General features: G+C 36.1%; 1 protein-coding gene across 1 annotated transcript in view; it reads left to right on the forward strand.

Moving 5' to 3' along the window:
- ABCA12 (ATP binding cassette subfamily A member 12) overlaps positions 1-27694 on the forward strand; it is a 224960-nt gene that overhangs the window by 35986 nt on the left and 161280 nt on the right. The window contains exons 3-9 of the mRNA XM_039355317.1: positions 2959-3103; positions 8511-8596; positions 11062-11168; positions 12900-13079; positions 19366-19544; positions 21633-21715; positions 25758-25851. Coding sequence (XP_039211251.1) covers positions 2959-3103; positions 8511-8596; positions 11062-11168; positions 12900-13079; positions 19366-19544; positions 21633-21715; positions 25758-25851 — 874 coding nt within the window. The remainder of the gene's footprint in view (positions 1-2958; positions 3104-8510; positions 8597-11061; positions 11169-12899; positions 13080-19365; positions 19545-21632; positions 21716-25757; positions 25852-27694) is intronic.

The following is a 27694-nucleotide window of genomic DNA, read 5'->3' on the forward strand; positions in this document are numbered from 1 at the left end:
ATAGACTGATGGATGAATACAAATTTTTCAAAAGAAACAGGTCTACAAAAAGAGGAGGGTGAGTTGCACTATGTAAGAGAATACTACATATCTACAGAAATGTACATGATCAAAGATAAAATCTCTCTAGAATGTATATAGGTCAATATAAAAAAGAAAAAAAGTGACATTGCCATAGGTGTATATTACAGGCCATCCAACCAATCAGAAGAAATAGATGAACTCTTTGCCAACCAGTTAACAAATGTTAACTGATTATCAGCAGACAGCCAGAACATGCAAAGATGAAGCCAGGAAAGCAAAGGCTCAGAACGGACAAAGACTTTCAACAGAAATCAAGGATAATAAAAACAGTTTCTTCCAACATATTAACAACAAGAAAAAAAGTTAAGGAAACTGTAGGTCCACTAAAGATAGAGGATGGCAAGGAAATAACAGACAACAGGGAGAAAGCACAGTTGCTTAACTCATTCTTTGCATCAGTTTTCACACAAAAAGAAACTACAGCCCAGCATACCCCCCCCAAAAAAAAACCATTGTAAAAGACAAACTAAAATAAGCAGGAAAATGGTAAGAGAACACCTATCTGACCTTGACGAATATAAATCACCGGGATCCGACAGACTACATCCCAGAGTTCTGAAGAGCTGGCAGATATTATCTCAGAACCACTGCACCATGTGTTTCAAAAATCTTGGAGTGCCAGGGAAATACCTGAGGATTGGAAAAGGGCTGATGTTCCCATCTTCAAAAAAGAGAAAAAAATGGATCCAGGAAACTACAGACCAATCAGTTTAACATCAATACCTGGGAAGATCCTAGAAAAGATAATAAAAAAAACAGGTCTGTGAACAACTAGAAGCCAACAAAGTCATAACTAGTAGCCAGCACAGATTTGTTAAAAACATATCATGCCAAACCAAACTTATTTCATTCTATGATAGTGACTAAACTAGTAGACCAGCAAAATGCTTTGGACGTAGTATACTTAGATTTCAGTAAGGCATTTGACAAAGTAGACCACAACTTACTGCTTGGTAAGCTAGAAAAAGGTGGAATAGACAAAATCACCACCAGAATGATCTGTAGCTGGCTGACAAACCAAACTCAACGAGTAATCCTCAATGGCATTACATCCATATGGAGAGAAGTAAGCAGTAGGATACCACAAAGTTCCCTCTTAGGCCCAGTACTCTTCAATATCTTTATTAATGACTTAGATGAGGGAATTGAAGGGAACTCATCAAATTTGCAGACGACACTAAACTGGCAGGAGTATCCAACACCTCAGAAGACAAACTCAGGATCCAAGAAGTTCTTGACAAACTTGAACAATGGGCCCTATCCAACAAAATGAGTTTTTTAGTGTGGAGAAAAGCAAAGTTTTACATTTAGGCAGGAAAAATCAAAGGTACAACTACAGACTGGGTGAGACCTGGCTTAAAAACAGTAACTATGAGAGGGACCTTGGAGTCCTAGTGGATGATCATTTGACTATAAGCCAGCAGTGTGCAGCAGTAGCCAAAAAAGCTAATACAATCCTGGGATGTATAAACAGAGGCATAGAATCAAGATCATGCAAAGTATTAGTACTGCTTTATAAAACCCTAATAAGACTACACCTATAGCCAATTTTGGTCACCATATCACAAAAAAGATGTTGAGAGTTTAGAAAAAATTCAGAGAAGAGCAACTAAGATGATCAAAGGCCTGGAGACTAAAACATACAAAGAACGGCTGCAGGACTTGGTTTGGCCAGTCTAAAGAAAAGAAGAAATAGGGATGACATGATAGCAGTTTCCAGTATTTGAGGGGCTGCCACAAAGAAGAGGGGGGTCATGTTATTCTCCACAGCACCAGAGGGCAGGACAAGAAACAATGGTTGGAAACTGATCAAAGAGAGAAGCAACCTGGAATTAAGGAGAAACTTTCTGACAGTGAGGACAATTAACCAGTGGAACAGCTTGCCTCCAGAAATCGTGGGTGCTCCATCACTGGAGATTTTTAAAAAGAGGCTAAACAGTCACTTGTCTGAGATGGTATAGGTCAGTGATGGTGAATCTTTTAGAGACCGAGTGCCCAAACTGCAACCGAAAACCCACTTATGTATCATCAGGTGCCGTGTGGGCATGGCCCATTGGGTGGGTGTGGCCCATTGGGTGGGCATGGCTGCGGTTGTAACAGCAGATTGGGTGGGACTAAAAAGTGTAATTAATCAATTCCAATTTTGCAAGATCTTTTTTTCCCCGTGAGAAGTTGAAATTGATTGATTGAACCTCTTTTTTTTGCACATGGCGGCAGAGGCCTAAAGTGAAAAGATTTTATAAAACCCAGATGAAGGCCTAGGACTAGGGCGATGGCGCACATGCCCACAGAGAGGGCTCTGCATGCCACCTGTAGCACGTGTGCCATAGGTTCGCCACCACGGGTATAGGTTCTCCTGCTTGAGCCGGGAGCTGGACTAGAAGACCTTCAAGGTCACTTTCAGCTCAGTTCCATTCCATTCTATTCTACTCTAACTCAGTTGCTGGTCCCGATTATGGTCACTCGATGAGGCTGACCTATATTCCAGTGGATCCATTGTAAATATTGGAGGCAACCTATGGTTTTTAATGAAGTTGGATTAATTTTAATTTAATTAATTGAATCAATGTAACCTAATAGCACTATTAATTACTTATGTGCACCTAATAGTTCATGTTTGCACTAGAATTATTTGTAGCAGGAGTCCATGGTGAAAAGTACCTTTGCAGCAGCAGGTCAGTTTTCCTGTAAATTTCATTTCTACACTGAACGAGTCTTTGCTTTAAAAAAAAAAAGTGTTCTTCATTTGTACCATTTCTTTTTGTGTATGGTTTTATTTCTTTTTGCCAAAAAACTTTCCATTTTTTTTAAAAACAGATAAATATTTTTTTCACTAATTCCCATGGCTGTATCTTTTTATTTCATCTTTTTCAGGTTACCTGGCCCCTCGGAATCTTCCCAGCACAGGATTCTTGCCATTTCTCCAAACTGTGCTTTGCAGTTCTGATGCCACATGCAAAAGTGCACCATATACTCCTGAAGATCTTTTGCCCAAGTTGAATATTTCACTTAAAAACAGGTAAAAAATGTTCCGGCTTCCTACATGTGCTATATTATATATGATTGTGCTAATTAAAATGATGAAGCATGGAGACCACTGGCCTAGTCCCCACTGAGGGAATCATCCTCTCTTGGATGATTAACCTCAGATTCACATGCTCTTTTCTAAGAGAAATTTTCTTCCTGTAGGAGCATTCAGTTACATGAGCTCTTTCAGAAGTGCCCTCTGTCAAAGAAATCTAGACCAAGATTTTTGAGGTCCACATTCTCTTAAAAGCACAGAGCAATTTGAAACCAGGCAGGATCAAACACAGAGGAGATTCCCAACTAAGGATTTTATCCCTTTAAAACTTTGTTGAGATTTTAAAAATGTTAATATGGACCACTTGGACTCTTCCAAAGTAGTGAAATATGGAATAACGTTGGATGTGCATAGCAAAGATAATATTGTCTGAGCACATGGTTGTGTGTATGGGTGCACTCTGATGCAAAAGGGTCTTATTCTGCCATTACCTTGGCATGGAATATTGGGAAATTCAGAATAACAGAATAGGGGTCTTGGAGTTCTTGTAGTCCAACCCCCTGCTCAGGCAGGAGATCCCATACCAGTCCAGACAAGTGGCTGTCTAGTCTCTTCTTAAAAGCCTCCAGTGATGGAGCATGCACAACTTCTGAAGGCAAGCCATTCCACTGATTAATTGATGTCACCATTAGGAAGTTTCTCCTTAGTTCTAGGAAAATTCTCATTTCTTGTCTTGACTTCTGGTGCTATGGAAAATAGGTTGACCCCTCTTCTTTGTGGCAGCCCTTAAATATTGGAAGACTACTATCATGTCACTCCTAGTCAGTGGTGGGATTCAGCCAGTTCACACCACTTCGGCAGAACTGGTAGCTAATTTTTTGTTGCCCAGGCCCAGAATGGACATCCAGAAGCAGCATCCACACAGAGAACTGATTGTTCACATATTTGAATCCCACCACTGTTCCTAGTCCTTCTTTTCACTATATTATAGCATGCTTATTGCATTCTTTGACTAGAGGAATGCTGGTGATATAATTTACGTGGACTTTAATAAGGCATTTGATAAAATAGACCACAATCTACTACTTGATAAGATAGAAAAATGTGGGTTAGACAGCATTACCACCAGATGGATTCTTAGCTGGCTGACTGAACATACTCAGCGTGTGGTCCTCAATGGAACTGCATCTACATGGAGGGAAGTGTGTAGTGGGGTGCCCCAGGGTTCTGTTCTGGGCCTAGTGCTCTTCAACATCTTCATCAATGATTTGGATGAGGGGATAGATGGGGAAATCATCAAATTTGCAGACGACACCAAGCTGGCAGGCATAGCCAACACTCCAGAAGATAGGCTTAAGATACAGGAGGATCTTGACAAACTTGAACATTGGGCACTATCTAACAAAATGAAATTCAGCTGTGAAAAAGTAAGGTTCCACATTTAGGCAAGAAAAACCAAATGCACAGATATAGTATAGGTGCTACCTGGCTCAGTAGTGGTAACTGTGAGAGGGATCTCGGAGTCCTAGTGGACAATCACTTAAATATGAGTCAGCAGTGTGCTGCAGCTGCCCCAAAAGCTAACACAGTGCTAGGCTGCATTAACAGAGGGATAGAATCAAGATCACGTGAAGTGTTAATACCAATTTATAATGCCTTGGTAAGACCACACTTAGAATACTGCATCCAGTTTTGGTCACCACAATGTAAAAAAAGATGTTGAGACTCTAGAAAGAGTACAGAGAAGAGCAACAAAGATGATTAGGGGACTGGAGGCTAAAACATATAAGGAACGGTTGCTGGAATTGGGTATGTCTAGTTTAATGATGAGAAGGACTAGGGGTGACATGATAGCAGTGTTCCAATATCTCAGAGGTTGCCACAAAGAAGAGGGAGTCAATCTATTCTCCAAAGCACCTGAAGGCAGGACAAGAAACAACTGATGGAAACTAATCAAAGAGAGAAGCAACCTAGAGCTAAGGAGAAATTTTCTGATAGTTAGAACAATTAATCAATAGAACAACCTGCCTCCAGAAGTTGTGAATGCTCCAGCACTGGAAGCTTTTAAGAAGAGACTGGACAGCTATTTGTCTGAAATGGTATAGGGTTTCTTGCCTGAGCAGGGGGTTGGACTAGAAGACCTACAAGCTCCCTTCCAACATTGTTGTTGCTGTTGTTGTTATTATTATTGATTAGACAAACCCAATTCCTGCAACCATTCTTCATTTGTTTTAGCCTCCAACCCTCTAATCATCTTTGTTGCTCTTTTCTGCACTCTTTCCAGAGACTCAACATCTTTTTTTATAATATGGTGACCAAAATTGGATGCAGTATTCTAAGCATGGTCTTACTAAGGCTTATTATTTCCCGTCATGTCTTTTTTAAAAACTGCAAAATTAGATTAAATACTTTTATCCCCACTGAATTGGAGATTCTTTTGAATTTGATTTCTGGGAAGCATAAGGAGCAAGGAGATGGAGAACTGTTTCTCTTCTGGCCTTGAACATGGTCTGTGTTCTGCAAGGGTTTTTTTTTTGTGGCTGCATGGAATACTGTGGGGAGCCAGAAACCACTCAGGACCTTGAATGGTCATTGGTGGGCCAGTAAAGAAGGCTTCTCTCTGGTCCACCTCAGAAAAATGAATTCAGAACTTCCAAAATGAGAACCTTCTAGCCACTCTGTATCCCAGATGTGCTTCCTCTGTTTACATCTCATTTGTTATAGAGCTGGATATCATTTTTACCAACAGGCATCTAACCCTTCACATGTTCATTTTCCTTATAGCAATATACTATGTTGAATGTTATATTTTTTCATATTCACATTTCAAATGTTACCTGAAGCATTCAGAGCTTTGGGTGAAATCCATTTTGTAGGTAACTGATATTTGAGATAATCTACAGCTGGGGTGAGGTCCCATAATAGAGCATATCATCCATTCTTTAGGTTCTTCTTTATTCCAACTCAAGGGTGATATTTGATATGCCTCAAATTGCCCAGCAAGAAATTGGGCCCTAAATTCTTGGGGCCTTTCCCCATAGTAAGGATCAACACTGACAATGTTCAGGTGGATTTGTTCTGTCTAACTCACTGACTGGGGAGAGCTTGACTAATTGATATTTTCATATGCTGCTGTAGCCTCTGGCATGTATGAGAACACTTATGAGTTAAAGCAGCAAGGAAAAATATATTTTGTGATTGAATCAATTAACCTTATGAGATCTTACTTCATCTGACTTTTCTTATACATTCTATTACAAAAAAGAACCTACATACAAACAGTATGTAAAATATGCAGTACAAAATTATGGAATGTAAGTGTTGGGTGAGATTTTGGAAATCCATGTTGCTGTATGCAGGGAATCACCATTATATCATTCATTTATCTATTAGCTAAAATACCAAATATTTAACATGAAATCAATATGAAATGGTTTTGTTTCATAAATTGTAAGCAAAGAATCATTTTCTTTTTAAAGACAATATGATTTCAGAATCTTGGGTCTATTCCACAAAATTATTAGAAACTGATAGAAAGAGGAAATTAAGAAATGCAAGGACTAATCATACTAACTATATTTATGTTATTTTCCTTAATGTTAAGTTAAATTAACTGTAGATTTTATCCTGTGTATGTAAGCCTATCAGCTTGCTTGTGCTTCACGGCAATGTGGTGACAGACTGCCATGAACTATAAGGAGGAGGAATGAAGGGGGGAATGCTTGGGAAATCGAAAGTAGGTGCTGTAACTTCTCAAAATGCTGCTTCAAGGTCACCCAATTGGAAGAAGGAAGGAGCTGCATACCAAGCTGTGCTTGGACTGATATCTTGCTTGAACTCAGTTGGTTACACCGGGGTGGAAAATGAGAGACAGTTAAGGGCTTTGCATTACCTCAATACACTTGACCTCTAATAAAACTATACCTTTCTCAACAATTGGAACCAAGGATCATTTCTATCCTGAGGTTTAAATTATGGCAGATTTGATAGGTATGACCAAGGGACCAATCTTTTGTCACACAATCTTATTTATATAATCCACTCCTTTCTCCCAAAATGTGGTTAAGTACAGGTTACTGCAAAAATGTGTGTTTTAAAGAAGCATTATCCTTATTACATCTCCAATAAAATGCCATTTTTGACAATCCTTTTCTATATAAACATAATGGAGAACAATAAATTCAAAATATTATTTTTTCTTGAGATCCATTGACTGTCTTGCTATAGAAATTAAGACATTCTCCTATTGTCTATGCAACATAGGAACATTTAATTTTTTATTCCATTTCTTAACACTTGCATATCAAACTGATTTATTAGAAACAAGTATATACAAAAACTAATAGTATGTTTAGTTTGGTGTTGCTGGGGAGAATTTAATATTAGTTCCTGATAAGATTTCATATGATGAACTATAATATGTAAGTATGAATATCTGCTCAGTGGATTCAAGTTTTCAAATTTCAAACTTAACAAATTTAATAAATGTGGACAATTGCCAAACTGACTAAATTTTGAATAAAGAAATTGATTTCTACAATCATAATCATGATAATCAGAATGTTGTATTGTTATTGATAGATTGCAGTTGAAACTAAATATAACAATGTCGATTTTGATGAATATTAGCATGGAAATATTACAGACCTATAGACAGATTTTGTTCCTATTTTCTCATAATGTGTATATTTTAATTGTTCAGTGAATATCAGTTACTAGTAAACATTGAACTTATTCTTATATGAAATATTAGAAAATTTTGTAGAATATGCACATTTGCAATTTGTTAATTCTATTAAGACTGCTAAAATAATTCTTGCACAGTGAAAAAAGCCTAAAGATATGTCCTCTATTGTAAAATATGGGTTTAACTTTGATTTTAGAATTAATTTATTTTGTTTGATGTTAAAACTATTCAAGCAATAATAAATTTATAAAAGTTGTTATAATTTACAAACTTTTGGAATAGTTAATATAAGACAAAAGTGTCTGAATATATTTTACTATGAAAAGATATTATTCTTTTTTATATACTTTCAATTTATCAGAGAGAGAGATTGCTTGCTTGTTTGCTTGTTGGCCTTTTGGCTAAGATGAAGTTCTCTGTCTCTGTGTGTGTATTTAAGAAGTCTATGTGGTCACTAAGGACATCAATTTGATGGCACATTACCTATCCATCTATCTATCTATCTATCTATCTATCTATCTATCTATCTATCTATCTATCTATCTATCATCTTCAATCTAGTTTGTATTTAAATAAAAATTCATTTCTGATACAAACTAAGTTTATTATTATTACTATATTATTATTATTATTATGCTCAATTTACATATAAAAGCAGTAGGAAATTAAATACAAAGTACGATATATGTTTCTTCTTGCTTCTTTTCTTAACTGAAGACAGAGAAGGTCTGCTAACCAGGCAGAGCAGAGCAGCCCATCATCCTGGAATGCTGATATCCTCCAAAATAGGAATAGTCCTTTGGGTAGGTTATTTAATTTACTATCATTAATAAATGATAATGAATGAAGAGTTCTGTGTAGATAAACTTTTGTAAGTTCCTATAATAAAACAAGAGTGGTTGTTTTTAATAATTATATCAGCACAATAATGGATTGGATCATGTGTAAAAACTTCATTTAATAAATGGTAATTTAGCAACAGCGAAATACAAGGAGACAGAGTGATGTGATGAGATGGGTGGCAAACAAATTTAATAATAATAATAATATTGAAGGTCATCTAGTTCAACCCCCTGCTCAGACAGGAAACCCTATACTATTTCAGACAAATGGCTGTTCAGTCTCTTCTTAAAAACTTCCAGTGTTGGAGCATTCACAGTTTTTGGAGTCAGGTTTGTGTGTGTGTGTGTGTGTGTGTGTGTGTAAAAATAAATGTTACTTTTTGCCGCTGTAAAACCACAGTTTAATTCACATCTCAGAAAAACATGCTAAATAAACATTTGCCAGCTAAAAACATTAAATCAAATTCATTTGCATAAAATTAGCTTTAGTCAATATTAAAAGGCACTTTTCACAGATACGTTTGGAAAAAAATAGTTGCCTGATTTTAATGCCATTACTTACAGTCGCTAATAGGAATCTTCTTTACTGCCGAATAAGCAGTCCAAAAACATAAGTTTTTGATTATGCAAAATTGGGGTTTCATATTATATCTGTCAAGTTTGAAATCCTCTTATAATAAGAAACCGATTTGAGCTAATACTGTCATTTGGCAATCATGATATCAAATGTTTTCTTTGATTAATAACAAGATAGATTTAGAAGCAGCCAAGAAAAATCTAAATCTATCTTGTTTTTAAGCAAAGGAAACATTTAATTTAATAAATAATGTCAGACTGGCCACAGACTACTCCCTATGAAAGAACTCTTGACTCTGGAAATGTTAGAGAAAAGATACTTTTACTAGAGTGCAGCATGAGCTTGACAAGCTCTAAAGAAAAACCGTGTGAAAAGCATATATTGAAAACAATCCCCAATGTCCAAAATCTCCCCCCCCCCTGCCCGAGAGTAGTACGTTCAGGCTTTGTTCTGATGTTTTGGGAACCTGGTGCCTCAGGCGCCACTGTAAATTCCTTTCCCAGGGCCTGCGTCCTTGAAAAAAGGAAGATGGCTTGGTTTGACACCTCTGGTTCCTGTTAGTATCCATACTCCCCCAAATTCCCACAGTATTCTTTCACACCTCCAGCACTCTTCCCCTCCCAAATGCCCCCTCCCCCTGGTTATGGCAGTTGCTACCGAGTGTCAAAGAAAGTGAAGATAGGCATCTGACATAAAAAAAGCAGCACTTAAACTTAAGTATTTGAATCTGATTGATTTCAAGACATGTTTCCTTCTCCTGATATATTATAATCCAGAGATACAGATATTTGAAAACAGTACTCTGGAAAGTATATTATGTTGGACAACTTCATGGTTTTTTATATGTAAATAAAGAAGGGAACTGGAGATCTCTCAAAGGAACCTTCTGAAAATGGAAATATTTCTTTTTCATTTATTTCTGCTGAGCTTTTAGAAAAAAGAAAAGAAACAACTTTCTATTAACGGAATGGAATTTAAGTTTAAATTTAAATTTAAGTTCAGATTTCTCTATACAATCATCTCTTTCTTTATAGAGTTTGGAGAAAATAAAAAACAATAGGAAACAGAAAAAAAGAAATAGAGGAAAGGGTGGAAAAGCAGATAGAATACTACATTAAAGGTGGTACCATCTTGCTGAATTGGAAGTATGGCTCTGAACACCCCCAAACTACAAAGAAAATAATTTCAATTCTCATAGAAAGTTATTTGTCTTCAAAGTTTATCGAATTCTTTTTTAAAAGTATTTTTATCAATATAACCTCTATTATTTTTTTTAATAGTAAATTGTTCTTCATATATATTCACCTGGTTTCATTCCACATTATAATTAAAATGTGTATTTAACTTCTTTTGTAATCGATATATTTAAATTTTCAAAATTATGTCAATTTAAAATCTTTTATTTCTCATTTTTACATACTGAATTAAACAGTCCTTTTAATTGTAATATTATATAATAGTATATTTAATATAATATACTGTATAATGTAATCATTGTGCCATTCTGCATACATTTATCACATAGGAGGACACATTACATGATATTTATTAAAATTGTTGAACAAACTTAGTTGTTTTCTTTACATATATTCTGTATAGTAATAATTTGTTTTGAGTCTATAGCAATACACAATGATTTACTCAGGAGATATTCTATAATGTTATTCTATTAGTTATTCCATTTCCTCTCAGAGCCATGAAGTACTTCTTGTTACAGTAAAATTCATATTTTTTTTTCAAATGTTCAGTCAGCTTGATCAATTTGAGTTCTTCCTCTTTATAATTCTTTATAATTCATTCCAGGTTTTATATTTTAATGGTGAAGTAAAATATTTTCTTTCATTTACAGAGATACCTGATTCAACATTCAATCTGAAAGCTTTTATTGAAAATATTTCATCATCAACCACCTATGACAGAATATACTTGCTGAACAAGATTCTCACTTTAGCAGAGGTAATTGTCTATATATAAAGGGTCATCTTAAATGCCACCTTTTTACCTAATATTAATATAGGTATATACATTTTAATATTTTATGAGGAAATAAAATAAACATTCTAGTTTTAAAAAGTACCCAAGTTTCATTTGCTTATGCTATGAATATACTCCTATATATGCTGAATATAGATAGTGCAAAAATAATAATTCTGATCAGCAAATAAAAACAAAATAATTTATATTAGTGGTGCAAATAGTACAGTATGAAACAAAGTTATTTTTATTTAAACTTAAAATATCTGAAATCTAGTAGCTTCAAACTTCAGGCTTCATGCTGGTTTTGAAGTGAAATATAAAATAAGAGAGAAAAGTGTGTATTTCTAAAAGGCTGTCTGCACCTGGAAGCCATAGCATCTGTAATGTTGGATGTCTGAATAGGGAGTATTCTATACAGTAGAAGTATCAATTGTGTACATCCACCAGGAAAGTCCACCACCTCTGGTTTACTGATAATGCAACAACCATCCCATACGTAGAGCTATTTATTACCTCTCTCTCTTCCAATAATAGAAATGATTGATTGGATTGGATTTATATCCAGCCTTTTGTACAGAAGCTCATGGTGGCATATAGAGTGCTCCATCTTTTCTTTAAGTTTCAGTATCTTTCCAGCACTGTTGAAGTCACAATCCAATAAACCCCTGCTTTAAAAAAAACCAAATATTAATTTTTTTTTAGCAAGGAACTATTCCAATGCCAAGTAGTTGTTATTTTAGAAAAATTCCCTAGTTGCAAAGTGTGGCCTGTTTTCCACTGGATGACATTCTAATCATTTTATGAAATTTTATGGTTATTGGAGGCATGCATAGAAGTAATGATTATAAGACTTTTGAGACTTCTAAATACAGTATTTTTACTTTGTTCAAATGAGCTTTCCTTGCACACAGAGACAAATATGCATAACTACATGTAAACAAGCACACAGAGTGCCTGTGGACTTTTTGGGTTGTGGGATGGATTCTAGTAAGTAGCTTCCTTCATTTATATAAAAAGAGATGAAGAAAACCTGATTCATAGACCTGGTGAGTGGGAGGGACACTGAATTATTTTCTGTCTTGGAGAAAGAAACAGTGAACCCAGTCTGGGTAGTAATGTCCTCTGCAAACACTTAGCTAGACCCATCCTCAGAGCATTTTAGAGCGGGAATAGAATTATTTTAGGCTTCCTATTACTTCTAAAATCCTATTGTTAGCCTATTTTCTGATCTTTATACCAAATACTGGCAGTCCTTGACTTATAACTACAATTGAGCCCAAAATTTCTGTTGCAAAGTGAGACATTTGTTAAGTGAATTTTGCCCCATTTTACATTTCTTGCCACAGTTGTTAAGTGAATTACTGCAGATGTTAAGTTAGTGACACGACTGTTAAGTGAATTTGGCTTCCTTGTTAGAAGGTCGCTGGGATACTGCAACTGTCATAAAGAATCAGTTGCCAAGTGTTTGAATTTTGATCATATGACTATGGGGATGCTGCAACAGTCATGTGAAAAACGGTCATAAGTCATTTTTTCCCAGTGCTGTTGTAACTTTGAACAGTTAGTAAATGAACTGCTGTAAATCAAGGACTATGTATCATGTTTTTCCAAACATTTAATGAACTCATTTTAAAAACCTTTATCTAGTTAAACTGAACAAAATAACTTTATTTCATTATTTTTATATGCAATTTTACTATATGGATGCAGAGACAAAACTCTTCTCAAGCAAATCTTAAAGTTGCTGTCTGTGAGGTTCTATCAGTGAATCCATCTTTGCAAAATCTCCTTTTGGAAACTCTTGGAATAAACATCTATCAGCCATTCTGCTTCAACAACATGTCTCTTCTGGAGACATTTTTTCAAGAACTCAGAACTCATATTTCAAAAGTAAGTATCCACCCATCTCTCATTCCTTCTCTTCTTACTACATATAACTTTCTTAAACTGCTTAGAAAAGAGCTCCCTTCATCCATTTTTTTTTATCTAACAGTTTTTTCACTCTCTATTTGGTCACTTTGCGTGTACAGCCTTGAAGCTGGTTATTTTGTAAAAGAAAAAAATATGAAAGAGTCATGGATGAAAGAGTGGCACTTATCTGTCTGAAAACAGGAAGAGACACTTCTTTCAGTTCAAGAACAAAAGCAGACAATGAAAAATATTGGAAATAGTTGTTAAAATAGAAGCCTGCCCATATGATGATAATAGATATGGGCAGTGCTTTTTTTGTAAGAAAAAAGGTGCCGGAACTCGCATCTTGTTTATTTTTTATTAATTTTATTAATATATTATTTTATATATATATATATATATATATATATATATATATATATATATATATATATATATTCAGTTCTTAACATAAATTTAATTTATTGTATTTAAGGCAAATGTTCATAGTAAATTTTACACTAAAAATTCAAAAAAGATTTTCAATTCACCAACAAATTTTTAAAATAAAGAAATTATTTACCTTTTGCATGTAGTCAATCACTGTACACACACCCACACATCAGTTGTGTAACAAAACATAACGGTCGCTACCTGCAGTAAGCACTCAGAGCCCGACCACACAACCAATCATAAGCTGAGCTGTGCCGCAAGCCAAGCAGCGCCATCACAAGCAGCGCAGATGAGGTACTCATGAATCAGACTCGACACACAAGCAGCCTGCATGCAATGATTTTGCCACTAACCTGCTATGCTTGACAGGGTGATTCAAGTCCATATGGACCAAACATTAAATTTTCAAAAGTTATTTTTAAAACTTGGAAAATCTGTCGAAAAAAGGTGCCGGAATTCCATTCCGGTGCATTCTCTGACAAAAAAAGCACTGGATATGGGTATTTAAATATTGATCTGCTCTGTTATTGAGAAAAAGGGGTGGGTAGGTGTAGTCCACTATGTTAGCTAGCACATTACATAAACAAGGTAATCTGAGTTTTCCTTTTCCTATGATTAGCTTACCTGAAATTCAGTTGATTTAGATAATCAATATGAGCTGAGTCAAAATCCTAAAATTGAGCTGGAAGGGGTCATTTTGTTCACTGATTCAATTTCAGGGTAGGAATTCATAGGAAGTAAGGAAGACAAGTATAAGTGCAGTAGTCATCGGAAGAGTTCTACTGTCTGCCATCTCTTGTATGTGTTTCTTGGTTCTTACATTAATAAAAGATCCTCAGCAGAGAGGAAAAATTCAAAGAGAGAAAGCTCTGTATTCTTGTTTTTCTTTTTTTTTATTGAATTTTTTTTAAATTTTAAAAAACAAATCCCCTCCCCGAACCCCCCCACCCTCCCATACCCTTCCCCCCCTCCCCAAACCTCCCAACCCTCCCCCAACCTTCCCAGAGTTGAGTACAGGCTTAATTAACATTTTTCAAAAAAAGAAAAGAAAAACTTAAAACACATATAAATCCTAAACAAATCTAAATACCTTAAATTAAATAGGTTATTTCTCTAAAAAATAATAATTGCAATCCTTAAACACATTATAATATACTTAAACATTTTCTAATATCATACTTATAATATTATCCATCATTCTATATAAACTCCCTCCAGAACACAAATTTAAACATTACTTTCTTTGAACATCTATACCTACAATATAAAATCTAATCTCTCCCTCTTTCTTTATCCTAGAACAAAAAACAAAACAAAACATATAAATCTTCATTATACCATTAAAACAAAATACTCTTTGAATACTTAAACTAAATACTTAATAATAATGATAATAATAATTTTAAAAAACCCAATCATTAAACACATTGTAATATACTCTAAACCTTTTCATATCATACTTATATTATTATCCATCATTCTTTATAAACTCCCTCCAAGACACAAATTTGAACATTACTTAAAACTTAAAACATTAAAATCCCCTTGTACGCATTTAAGTCTTTACCAATAACAAATTCCATCTTGAAAATAATAATAATCATAATAATAAAAAACTCCAAACATTAAACACATTATAATATACTCTGAACCTTTTCATATCATACTTATATTATTATCCAACATTCTTTATAACAAATTCCATCCACCCACAAGAAACACAGTCCTTATCAGTCTCAATTGTCCATATAGAATTTTCATTCGATCTCCATCCTTATCAGTCTCTCTTATCCATAAAGCTCGAAAGAAATGCTTTGAGATCTGCCCTTAAAGATTGCTCCGAAATTATAAATCCTGATTCTCCCGCCAACTCAGAAGCCAATACATGTGAGGGTTCCTTAAACTCCTTCTTCTGTTGGTCTTTTTCTTTACAGTTATATGCTGCACGAGTTGACCTCTGCTCCTTCCTCTCAACTTGTTGAAGCCCCTCAAACTGAGATTTCCCATTTTTCATTTCTTCAGACAGCAATTCTACCCTTGAAGGTTGCTCCAAAAAATTTGTAAATCCTACTTCTCCCGCAGGTTCAGAAACCAATAGTTGTGAGGCTTCCTTAACCTTCTTCTGTTGCTGCTTTTCTTTACAGTTATATGTTACACAGGTTATCTTCTGCTCCCCCATCTCGACTTGTTGAGGCCCCTCAAACTGAGGTTTCCCAATTTTCATAAGTATAGGCTCTTCAGACTGTAATTCTACCTTCTTTTCTTCCAAGGCTTTAAGCTTAATAGATGGCGATGAACATACCCCCAGGACCGAAGTATAAAAATCTTTTGCTTGAGAAACAGTATTAAGTCTATAACATATCCCCAGGTAATTCACCACCATACCAATCGGAACATCCCATCTGAACGAGATTCGTCTCTTTTTAAGTTCATCTGCTAAAAAAGCAAACTCCTTTCTTCTTCTTAAAATTTTAGATGGGATCTCCTTTAGAATTATAACATCTTGTGAAGCAATTTGAAATCTCTTCTTATAAAAAGCTTGTATAATTTCTTGCGCAGGGATCTTTTCCCAAAGTAAATTACCACATCTCTTGGCAAATTCTTTTGCACTGCCACCACAGAATTAATTCTAAATAATTTTTCAATTTCACTAAGTATTTCCTCTTTTTCTTTATTCAAAATCACAGCAAAGTCCTTTGCAACCATCTCTTTCAGATCTCCTTGCAAAGATTCTCCCAAGCCTCTGATTCTTAGAGCGTATTCCATTTGTCCATATTGAAGCATAAGAATCTCATTTTCCATTTCTTTTTCCATGCTTTCAAATTTTCCCTCCATCAATTCCACTTTTTCTTCTACCTCTTCCACACGGGAATTCAGCTTTTCAAGAACAGAGGCAACTCCTTTTAAAGCCAAAACTATATCTTGCCTCAAAATCTTATTATTTTCCTCTAAAATCTCTTTCATTTCTGCCCTAATTTGGGATATAACATTTCCCATCATATCTTGCAAATCCTTCACAATTATTGGCTGGACCGAGGAAGAGGGTGAAGCTATTGATTTAGATTGTTGCACTGATGATAACACCGGAGAAGAAACCATTTTAGGAGCTGTAGGAATCCCTGGATGCTTTGGAGCCATCTTAAAAAAAGAATCTTTCTTAAAAAAATACTACAAAAATTAAGAAAAAGAAAAAGAGAGATTAACTCCAGAAAAGCAAAAAATCCTTCAAAAAGAGATCATGTAAAAAAACAAAAGGGGAAAGAAGAAAAAAAATAATGAAATGGAGAATTAAAAAAAAATCCACTCCATTTTTTTTAAAAAAATACAAAAAACAAAACAAAGAAATTAAACAAAAATAATAATACTTCTAAAATTAAAAGTTACAAAAATTAAACAAAAGAAAAAAAGAGATTAACTCCAAAAAAAATCAAAAAATCCTTCAAAAAGAAATCATATAATAAAAAAGGGAGTTAAAAGACAAAGGGTGGAAGAAGGAGAAAAAATAATGAAATAGAAAAGTAGTTAAACAAAAATAATAATCATTCCACTCGTTAAAAAAAAGAAAAAAAGGGGAAAAGGATAGAGGAAAACACCAAAAGGCTTGCCGATCACCATTTTACTTTCCCTTTCAACAAAAGGGAAAAAAAATAAAAAAAGGAATATAAAAATAAAAATAAATCTTTAAGCTAAAAATCCAAATAAAATCAAAGGGAATTAAAAAAAAATCCATTCCATTTTTTTTAAAAAATACAAAAGACAAAACGAAAAAGTTAAACAAAAATAATAATGCATCTAAAATCCAAAAAAGCCGATCGCCATTTTATTTTCCCTTTCAACAAAAAAAAGGAAAAATAAAACATCCATTCCAATCATCAAAAAGAAAAAAAAAACAGAAAGGGAAGGAAAAACCCCAAAAAGCCTACCGATCGCTATTCTACCTTCCCAAAGGGAAAAAAGAAAAGGAAAAAAAAAACGCCGAAAAGCATGCCGATCGCCATTTTACTTTCCCTTTCAGCAAAAAATAAAAAGTAAAAAGAGGGAATATAAACGTAAAAATAAATCTTTAAACTTAAAATCCAAGTAAAGTCAAAGAAAGCAAAAGCTAAATCCTCTAGTCAACTCTGTCCGCTTCTAAGAAAAACTCACCAGGTCTCTTTAATCGCAGAGGTGGTTGCAACGGCTTGTTTTGTCCCTAGGGACAAAAGCAGCTGGGAAGCGGAGACAGTCTGAACTCCGTGGGAGCACTCCTTTCACACACCCCCAAAAATTATTGGGGGTGCGTAAGAGGCTCTACCACTATTCAGACAACCCTCTTCCCCCCCCTTGCCCGGGAGGGGGATTTTGAACCGCTGAACAGCTGGTGTCCGCTGTTCATAGCGATTCAATACACTTACCCAGGAGGACGGCTACAAGGTAGCCGCCATTGCCCGCGCTGATCCACCGGAAGTCTGTATTCTTGAGAAATATTTTAGTATGGACCATTTGTTATTCTGGAGTCATTCTTAAGTCAACAGAAAACTATGCTAGAGTGAAATCTGCTGCCCTTATTGTGAATTCCTATTCTCCACTGACTGTGTTCTGACTCACTGCTGAGCAATATTGTCCTGATGGTACTTATGCAGAGAATGATAAGCAAGGTGATAAATCCATTCCTCAGATTTAACCATCTTCCTCCTTCATATGTAACCAGCTTGTAGGGAAAAAAACACATATCAATTACAGGGCATCAGTTAAATTGGGATTGGACTGGCTGCAGGGCTCTGCTCATCCATCATTCTTGACTTAAATAAGTCAAAGAGTGAAATGGGATTTTGATCCCATAACTTCACTGCTTCACTAGTTAAGCCTTTTGCTATACCCTACAAAGGATTTACACAGTAGTGGGATTCAAATATGTGAACAACCAGTTCTTTGTCTGGATGTTGCTTCTAGAAGTCCATTCTGGGCCTGGGCAACAAAAAAATTAGCTACTGGTTCTGCTGAAGTGGAGCGAACCGGATCAATCCCACCACTGGATTTACAGTATTAATAGATGAGCAATCTAGCACTATGGGCCCACAGCACAGTGCTGCTGTATTGCAATTGTAGAGTGGTGGCAGATGAGGAGGGGGGAAATAGTGTTTGGATAAAGCTGCAACAGTCAAAAAGCCATATTCTGATCTTATACATCCCTAGTCACCTGACGCAATAGATGCTAACAGTATCAGTTATTTTGTATGCCTTGTGATTGATATTTTAGCTTAGAGAGGAAAACACAGATACAAAGCTATTGTGGCAATAATTGTGGCAACTTACAGCTGTCTCATTCTGGGAGTGGGGATAAGATGAAGGTAGCCAGTGAACCAGTTACCAAGCACTTGAGTTGCAATCACGTGACTAGGGCTGCTGCAGTGGCTGCATCTTTGAGAATTGGCCTTAAGTCCCCCTTGTTCAGCACTCTAATAGCTTTGAATGGTCACTGAATGAATGGATGTAACCTGAGAATGATCTATGTGGTGGATGATAAGTGAATGCCAGGATCATCAAGAGAAGTCATTTTTTCCAATTGGCATTTTTTGCTGGAAACTGGAAATAAATACTGGACAGTCAAAAAATGTAACAAATTGGAGTCAGGTGATGATGGAATGTACAAATTGCTGTAAAGGTGAACTGGTTGCCAAATGGCCAAAATGCGATCATGTGATGAGGGTTGTGCAGTTGTCAGAAGTCCACAAACATCATAAGTAGCTCTGGGGAGGGGGAGGTCCATCAAACAGTCATTAAGTGACCAGTCTTAACTCGAGGATTACCTATACTCATATTTTAGAAGATGTTCTTTCGTTTCTCTTTCTAGTTACAGAAGGATCCTTCTTATCAGATGGCTTTTGTCCAGGAAGCTGGAACATTTTTATCACTCATCTCCCAAGTGCAGAATGAAACTTCTATATGGAACCTCTTCCTGATGGCTCCAGATATCATTAATGGTGCCACTACAGTAAGAGATATGGTTGATACCCTTCACAACAGGAAAAGGTAAAAGAGATGGAAGCTCAAAACTGTTGTGCACAGTATTTTTGACTGTTACACAAATGAACCCAGTTTTGATGAACTGAGATAATTTAAGGGCTTTTAAAAAAAATATCAATTTGTGTCCAATTATTCCACAATGAATGGTGATTACTTCCATATGAAATTAAAATAAGGTAGGAAAATGTGATCATTTTATAGTGAATTTATACACAAGCACTACGATTTTTTTATGCATGGTGAAATTAAATTTGGCAGCAAAAAAGGCCTGTATTATTACATTTATGAAGAAATATGCCTCCACTTTATAATGAACAGAACATTGAACCAAATGAGTGCAGTTGATTTTGTTTTCATTATCCCATTTTTCTTGTTTGCTTTTGGTGGCATGGTTTCACTAGTGGCTGTCTCTTGGCAGCTGCTGTTTTCTCTTCCTGAAATGCCTCAGGCATGGGTTAGAAGAAATATATTTCTTCGACAGCTCCCATACCATCAAATTCCTTTTTTTTTTTTTGCATTCAAATCAGTATTTTTTCTTGTAAAATTTTTTATTTTCAATTTTACAATACATAACGGTCTTACAAATACTTCAGATAAAAAACAAAACAAATTGATGCACACCACATTCGGTCTTGCCCGCCCATTTGCCCCCAAACCACATCCCACCTCAAACCAACTTACTTCTTTCCCTCTTTTTCTTCACTCACCCCCTCTCCTCCTTCACCTCCACCTTCCTACTTACTTCTCACCTTCTTCTTCTCCCTCTTGATGCGATCCAGGGGAAATGCCCGAGCAGTTCCTCTCTCAAAATTAAAACATTAATATTATATACAATAAAACTATTTCTACTTTATCTGAACTACTTAAACTTCAATCCATCCACCCCCACCCCCTTCCCCCCGACTTCCCAGAGCAAAATACAAGATTATACAAACATATTAAACATAATCTATTTAAGTTTACTAATTATACAATAAACAAAATCATAAAAACCCTTAACTCTCTTCAAACTTTAACATCATAAATTTATAAACAAAATCATTGCTCACAGAATAAGTGAAACTTTGTAGTTCCATATTTCTTCTGAACATATTCTATCCATCTTCTCCATACGTTAAAATATCTCTCTTGTGAATGGTCCTTTAAATAAGCAGAAATTTTAACCATTTCTGCTAAATTAGAAACCTTAAATACCCATTCTTCTAAAGAAGGCAGAGTATCCTTCTTCCAATATTGACCCACCAGTAATCTTGCTGCTGTTATTAAATTCAACATTAAAATAGTTTCTTTAACATTAAAATCCACAAAAATTCCCAAAAGAAACAGTTGGGGAGTAAACTTAATCTTCCTTTTAAAAACCTTTTGAATGTTCCACCAATCATAATCCAGAAGGCTTTAATAACTTTACAAGTCCAAACATGAAAATAGGTTGCATCCAAGCAACCACATCTCCAAATCAGTATTGAATCCTGCAACTGCCTGAGAGGTCCTTGCAGTTAGGGACTCCCTCCCCCACCTGCAGTGGGGAAAAGAAGAAAAAAGTATGTGGGAGGGAATCATGGAAATAAAAATGAGAAACTAATTAATACATACTGTAACATTTTCCCAAAGGCCTCTTCTTATACAATTACACTGGTGTTGCATTATATGAGAAAGGCACAGGTGAGAAAGCTGCTTTTAAACCAATCCCTTCTGGGTCTTTCATGGTACCATAAAAAATTTTTTTACAGCTGAAAAAGGTTAGAAGTGGAGCAAGGGACTGACTGTAAATTTAATGCAGGGTTGTCAAACTGCCGGCCCATGGGCCGGATGTGTCATGCTAAAACTGTGCCCACCCCATTGCTGGCAATGGGAAAGAAGTTGCGATACGTCATGACACATCACATGACATCGCGAGTTTGACACCTGTGATTTAATGTGTTTTTTTCCTGTGGCTATGAATTCTAGTTCTTTCAGGATTTTTTCAGAGACTTTAAAAAGTGCATATCATAGTGCATGTCCCTTACTTGGAAAACTGTGCTATGAGCCAGGATTGGCTCATGCCTGATTTCATTGCATGATCATACTCAGGATTTTTCTTTTCTTGTTTTAAAGGTTATTTATGAAGAGGGAAAATAGTCCCCAAATGATCCTAAATATGACTAGCTGGCTATCTACTTTGAGCTGTTCAGAACAAGGTGAGACTAGTCTGTTTGTTGTGCTTTATCAGAGACCTAAGTAATGCTAATTTATTTATTTATTTTTTAATATTTTTTATTATTTTTTTACAATAATAATCTTTAATGCTTAGTAAATGTGTGGTCTGGGGTCATATATTTAATAACAATTAATAATAGGTAATTTCTATGATTCCATAATCAACATACTAGCTAGTGATACATTTCCTTGATCTTCTCTTCTTCCAATAGTATTTTCCTTTTGCTAACATTGAGTAAATACAATTCTTAGTACTTTCAACACATACAAAGTTAAATGTAAATATTTTTCTACTGTTTATACATTAACTTTAACATCAGTGTATAACATCTTTTCTAATCAGCTTATGTTTCAATTGTATTTGTGAAAAGTCATTTTATTAAATCACCATAGATCCTGTTTTCAACGTTCTTATTTAAGCTTAGTTTCCCCTCAATATTCAAAACATTCTTATCAATTATAATTTTCTCAAAATTAATTACATTTAAATGTCCAGACATTCTGCTCACATAAGCCATCCCAGTATTTTTATATTTCTCATAATGTAAAAAGGTATTATTATAAATCACATCCCTCTTACTATAGAACCCATTTATATCCAAAATCTATCTATTCTTTTAGCCATATTCAAACAAATGTTTAGTTATATAGTATTCCATCTGGTAAGTCAAATCATCTGATCTCTTGAATCTAACTTTAGCCTTCTTTTGCCAGACAACTTTCTGAGTCAGTGTATTCAGTTTGCCAGAGAATTATTTGTGTATTTTTATAAATGTAATTAGAGCTGGGGAAGACAGATTAGATGGAATACTTTTGAGGGGGAGTTTTGCCCCTTTATATTCATTAAAGAGCTTCCACTTTCCTTCTCCTTCGATTTCTCTTTTCATTTTTTGTCTCCCAAACTCTAGTAGTACTCCTGGTGTCTCTATAATCCATTTTGTCAGATCTTTTTTCTTATCCTCTAGTTTATTTTGAAGTCCTGAAAGATAAAATGCCTTTTCCTTTTCCAATATTATAACAGAATCTTACAGATTTTTCTTTGCCTGTGCTAAGTTGTACTTCCTTTTGTTTGTAGCCTCCATCTTTGGGTCACTTTCCTCTGATTTGTATTCTATTGTCTGATTTATTTGTTCATTCTTTATCATCATTTTCTGAGGGATTTTTAGTTGTGAGCGTAGGTTAAAGATGTGCTCATTTATGTTATCAAAATTATTTTTAATCTCATCATGATTTGAAACAACAGTTGCAGCATTGCATGCATTTCCTTCTGGAAGATATTTGCCTTGTCTTGAAGTATTACTCCTGCAGATTTCCGATATTCCAGGCTGGGAGCTTCAGAAAAAAACTTAGGTATAGTTTCGTACCACTTTTACTTACGTACGCAACATCCATTTTATCTCCCCCCTCCAAATAATCTTTCACAAGTACCACAATCCCCATATATTAGTTTTATCCAGCCAACCAATCTTAAGGTCCAAACAACAAATTCCTGTATAGTTCTTATCTTTATGTGTGGTCTTTATAGTCCAATGTGTTTCCAATTGTCAATCTACCACTAAGAGCAATGTTTTATAATGGTTTCTCTGCTCAGGGGTCTTACAATTATTAATCAACCAAAATTTGCAGTCCAAAATGTTTAACCACCCAAGAGCAATTCAGTAGCTTCTCCCTTAGGAGAGTAGCCAAAAGTCAAGCCTTTTCTTTCTCTGCAAACAATTCTTGAGCCTAAAAAATCACAACTCAGTAAGTGTTTATAATCCAAGAAGGTCAGCAATTTTTGCAACAATTGTAGATGTCACTCTGTATTAGATAGCCCAATGTATTTTCTCTCCTCTGTTCCCAGCTGTTCTCTGTTTAGCTGAGAGTTACTGAGGATCAAAGGGACAGGTTGTTATCTGTTTCTGGGCGTCTTGCAAGTTTCTGAGTCAAGGCAGCTATAATTTTATGCTCTAATCCACCACTAGGTGTCAGTAACTGTTCATTTTCCCACTTTTAAAACAAAAAATATTTTCTTGTAATTTCATCAATATTCTTTCAAAGGGAAGAACAATTTCCACAGTTTTCAGATTTATCCAGACTATAGTTTTATATTAAATTCCATTTCAATATGTTTCTGTTCCCCATAAAAATTAGAGCTGCGATCCCCTTCCTTCTCACTTTCAGAGGATTTTTGCTTCTTGGAGATCTTTCCCAGGAAATTAGTTGCAAAACAGAAGAAAAAATATCAATATTCTCACCCAGTTTCAAACATGCTGTTTACAGTTGTTCTAGTTGGTGCTTTGGGGCTTTGGCTGCCAGTAGCTTGGGCTAGTCACCAAGGTGCAACTAGCCTTTCTCCTATCAATTTGGAGGGCTTCCCCTGGATCAAATGGATCAACCACCATCTTTCTGTGATCCAGGGGAGGCTCCTCCTTTATTGCCTCTCCAGGGCGACTTTAGACCCATTTAGGGTCCCCTGGCAGGGCAAAATCAGCCATGGGGAGTGTGGAGCCCCGCAATCCCTCGGCCGTGTCCCTATGATGCAAAACTGGCTAATTTATTTATTTATTTTAATTATCAAATTTCTGTATCACCCCTCACACTTGGTTAACTCTGAATGGATTGCAAATAAAACATCATATAAAAGCCATAGTTAAAAACAAAATTAAAAACTGAATTGAAACAGAGATAAATGGAACAATTGAAATGTCAAAAGGCAGAGGGAGTGCCTTTAACCCAGCAACATCCCCCCCCCCCATGACTGAATGATAGATCCTATGCAGTGGTGGGATTCAAACCAGAGAACCTCCAGGTTCTCTGCGTGGATGCAGGCCTGGGCCTCTGAGGCCTAGAATAGACTTCTGGAAGTTACATCTATGCACTTCCGGCGAGCCGTTCTAGGCCTGGGAGGCCTCCACCAGGCCTAGAATGGACGTCCGGAAGTGACATCCACACACTTCCAGTGGGCCGTTTTAGGACTGGGAGACTCCTCCAGGCCCCCGAAGCCTAGAACGGACTTCCAGAAGCAGCATGGATTCAGCTGGTTCTCCGAACTCAACAAAATTTAACTACCGGTTCTACCAAACCGGTGTGAACTGGCTGTATCCCACCACTGTTCCCATGCTAGTTGGCAGAGCCAAGCCTTGAAGCTCTTCTAAAAGGCTAGGAAAATGGAGGCCTTTCTAGTCTCCAGGGCAAGGTGTTCCACAGGGCAGGGAACAATGGCAGAAAAGGCTCTCTTCTTAGACCCCACCAGTCGAAATTCTTTAACTGATGGGGTCCACAACATATCTTCCCTGCCTGTATAGCAATCGGTTAGTGAAATGAAATGGAAACTCCTGAAGGTAGATCCAAATCCTTGTATTACAGGCTGGTACTAAACCATGTTCTTGCTTCAGGTCTCTTACATAGTTAACTGAATATGGTGAATATTCTCCTCCAATACAGTATTCAGGAAAAGAAATGCTACATTGCTATACAGCATTGAAGCCAATATGTAAGATTCTAATTTTAAATATTACTCTATTAAATTTAAAAACAGTTCTCTTCATTCATTCTTCCTGATGAACCCTGGCAGTGATGTGTCAGTCCCAATTTGTCTAACTAGATTTCTCAATAAGCAGATACTACATAATGATGTGAAACAACCCTGAAGACAAATATTATCTAGCTCAGGGGTAGGCAACCTTGGCTCTTTTATGACTCGTGGACTTCAACTCCCAGAATTCTTGAGCCAGTATGGCTCAGCTTAGAAACCTCTCTCTTTCCTCTCAGCATGGCTGGCTCAGGAATTCTGGGAGTTGAAGTCCACGAGTCATAAAAGAGCCAAGGTTGCCTACCCAATGGTGGAAAACATGCTTTAAACTCTTTGGAAAATCATACAAAAAATCTCAGAGGCATTTATGAGATTTATTCCAATGCTATTATTACAGGCAGAGAGGTGGCACATACATTTTATGTAATAAAATATTCCTCTCACACAATTGAAAGATAATAATTAAAATTAGTAGTTTAACTTGTTTATTTGTTGGCTTGTTTTTGTAGATAAAAATAATTTAGCAATAAATTACATTTGTGAACAACCCGTTTCCTGGAAAAAAAATCTGATTTTATTTGCTAAAATGAAAGAAGTTTTAAGGTGAGTTCTGAGTCAAAGTTATTCTTTGTGCTGCTGTAAAATGTTACTTCAAAAGGAAAGGAGAATTTTCCAGAAACTATCTGTTTTCGTCCAATCATTTGAGTATTTCTTTAATTCCTCTTATATTGTTAAGAAAGCAGGCATAAAAGTGTATTAGCATTTAACTGAAATACGGGTAGTCCTCAAAATACAATAGTAATAGAGTCTGGCTATTCATATTGGAAATCAAGAACTACATTAAATGAAATGCATACTTAACCACCTCCCTGTCCCTGCTTTCCCCAATGCATTCGTTAAACAAATGCATGGGTCATTAGGTAGAGCATACTGTAAGGTGACTCGGATGGGGGAAAACATGGGAGGCCTAGTCCAAGCACAAACGCACAAGGACGTCTCCCCCTCCCTCTGAGATATCCCATGCTCTTCCCCCTGGGTTCCCCAAAGCCCTTAGGACCTACCCCACTCCATCTCTATTGCATACTTACCTTTTGAAGATATCCAGAGTCTGGGAAGTTGGAGTAGAGAAGGATGATCCCTTGCTGGGCAGTTGCAGGGCCATGTAGCACAATCAAGAAGAAATCTTACTAGTTTTGCTTCCCTCACAATTCTTTCCTCCCCAGCCAGTGTAAATCAGCACAATTTCTTCTAAGTTTCCTGAATGCCAGTGTAATGCAATGGGGCTTTGGATCCATTGCAGTTCTTAGCTTCATTGTGTTACATTGGCATTCGCAACCGCAATTTTGCAATCCTTAGCTCCATTGCATTATGCTGGCATTTGGAAGCTAAGGATTGTGCTGGACCAAAAGCCCCATTGTGTTACGCTGTTGTTTAGGGAACTAGGGATTCCTAGAATACTTTAGCTCCCTGAACACTAGACTAATGCAACAGGGTGTTTTTTTTTTTTTTTTGTCTGTTGCAATCCTTAGCTCCCTGAACATCAGTGTAACGCTCTACCCCTTTGAAAGAAAGAAGCTGTTTTGCTGAGTTACTCCTCAAAGCATAAACATTTCCTCCTCATGCTGGATACAAAAGCCTGCATTTTGTAATCTGGCTGAGAACAATGCAGCTTCTTTGCACAGTACAGCAGCTCATGCTTCACAACAGGCTGAAAGGGAGGCTGCAGGAATCCTCCCATGTGACCTCCTCCTTCCCAGCATCCTGAGTTCTGCAAATCTTCAGAAGGTAAGTGTGGATTTGTGAAGGGTGGAAGAGAAACGTTTGGAATCTGGTGGGGAACAGAGCAGGCCCAGTGCTTTTGGGGACCTGGTACGGCAGGATACATGGTGATTAGATATGTGGGTGTGCTGCAGTGTCTCTGCAAGGTTAAGAATTCTACACACACACACACACCCAGTCATTTGTAAGGTGAATGACCAGGTTGGTTCTGTAGAATTTGTAACTTTGAAACAGAGTTGTATATAGGTTTTTTGGCGGGGGGGGGCTGTTGTAACTTTGAACGGACAGTAAATGATCTATATTGTATTTTGAGGATTACAATACCTGTATACACATGTAAAAGCTAGTATTCACATAAGATCAACATAATTATGCATGTCTACCCCAAAATGAATGCCATGTTTTTAATGGATTTTTTTTATTTATAAACTAAATTTATGTATGACTTCAGCATATGACTATACACTTTATAAAAATATAATTCAGCGGAATATACATGAACTTTGAAATGCCACATTTTAATTGAATGTAGAGCTGCTTCATGAGTACCTCTGCTGAAAATGCTCCCATGTGTCAGCAAAAGCTACTATATTTTACCTTGATTGAAGTAGTAGGAAGGAGCAGATTATCTCTTTCCTATAGATCAGCAATCATATATCTTTTGCGG

Source organism: Crotalus tigris, unplaced genomic scaffold (assembly GCF_016545835.1).
Source record: "Crotalus tigris isolate CLP2741 ecotype Arizona unplaced genomic scaffold, ASM1654583v1 scf7180000018674.437415, whole genome shotgun sequence".
Taxonomy (NCBI): Eukaryota; Metazoa; Chordata; class Lepidosauria; order Squamata; family Viperidae; genus Crotalus; species Crotalus tigris.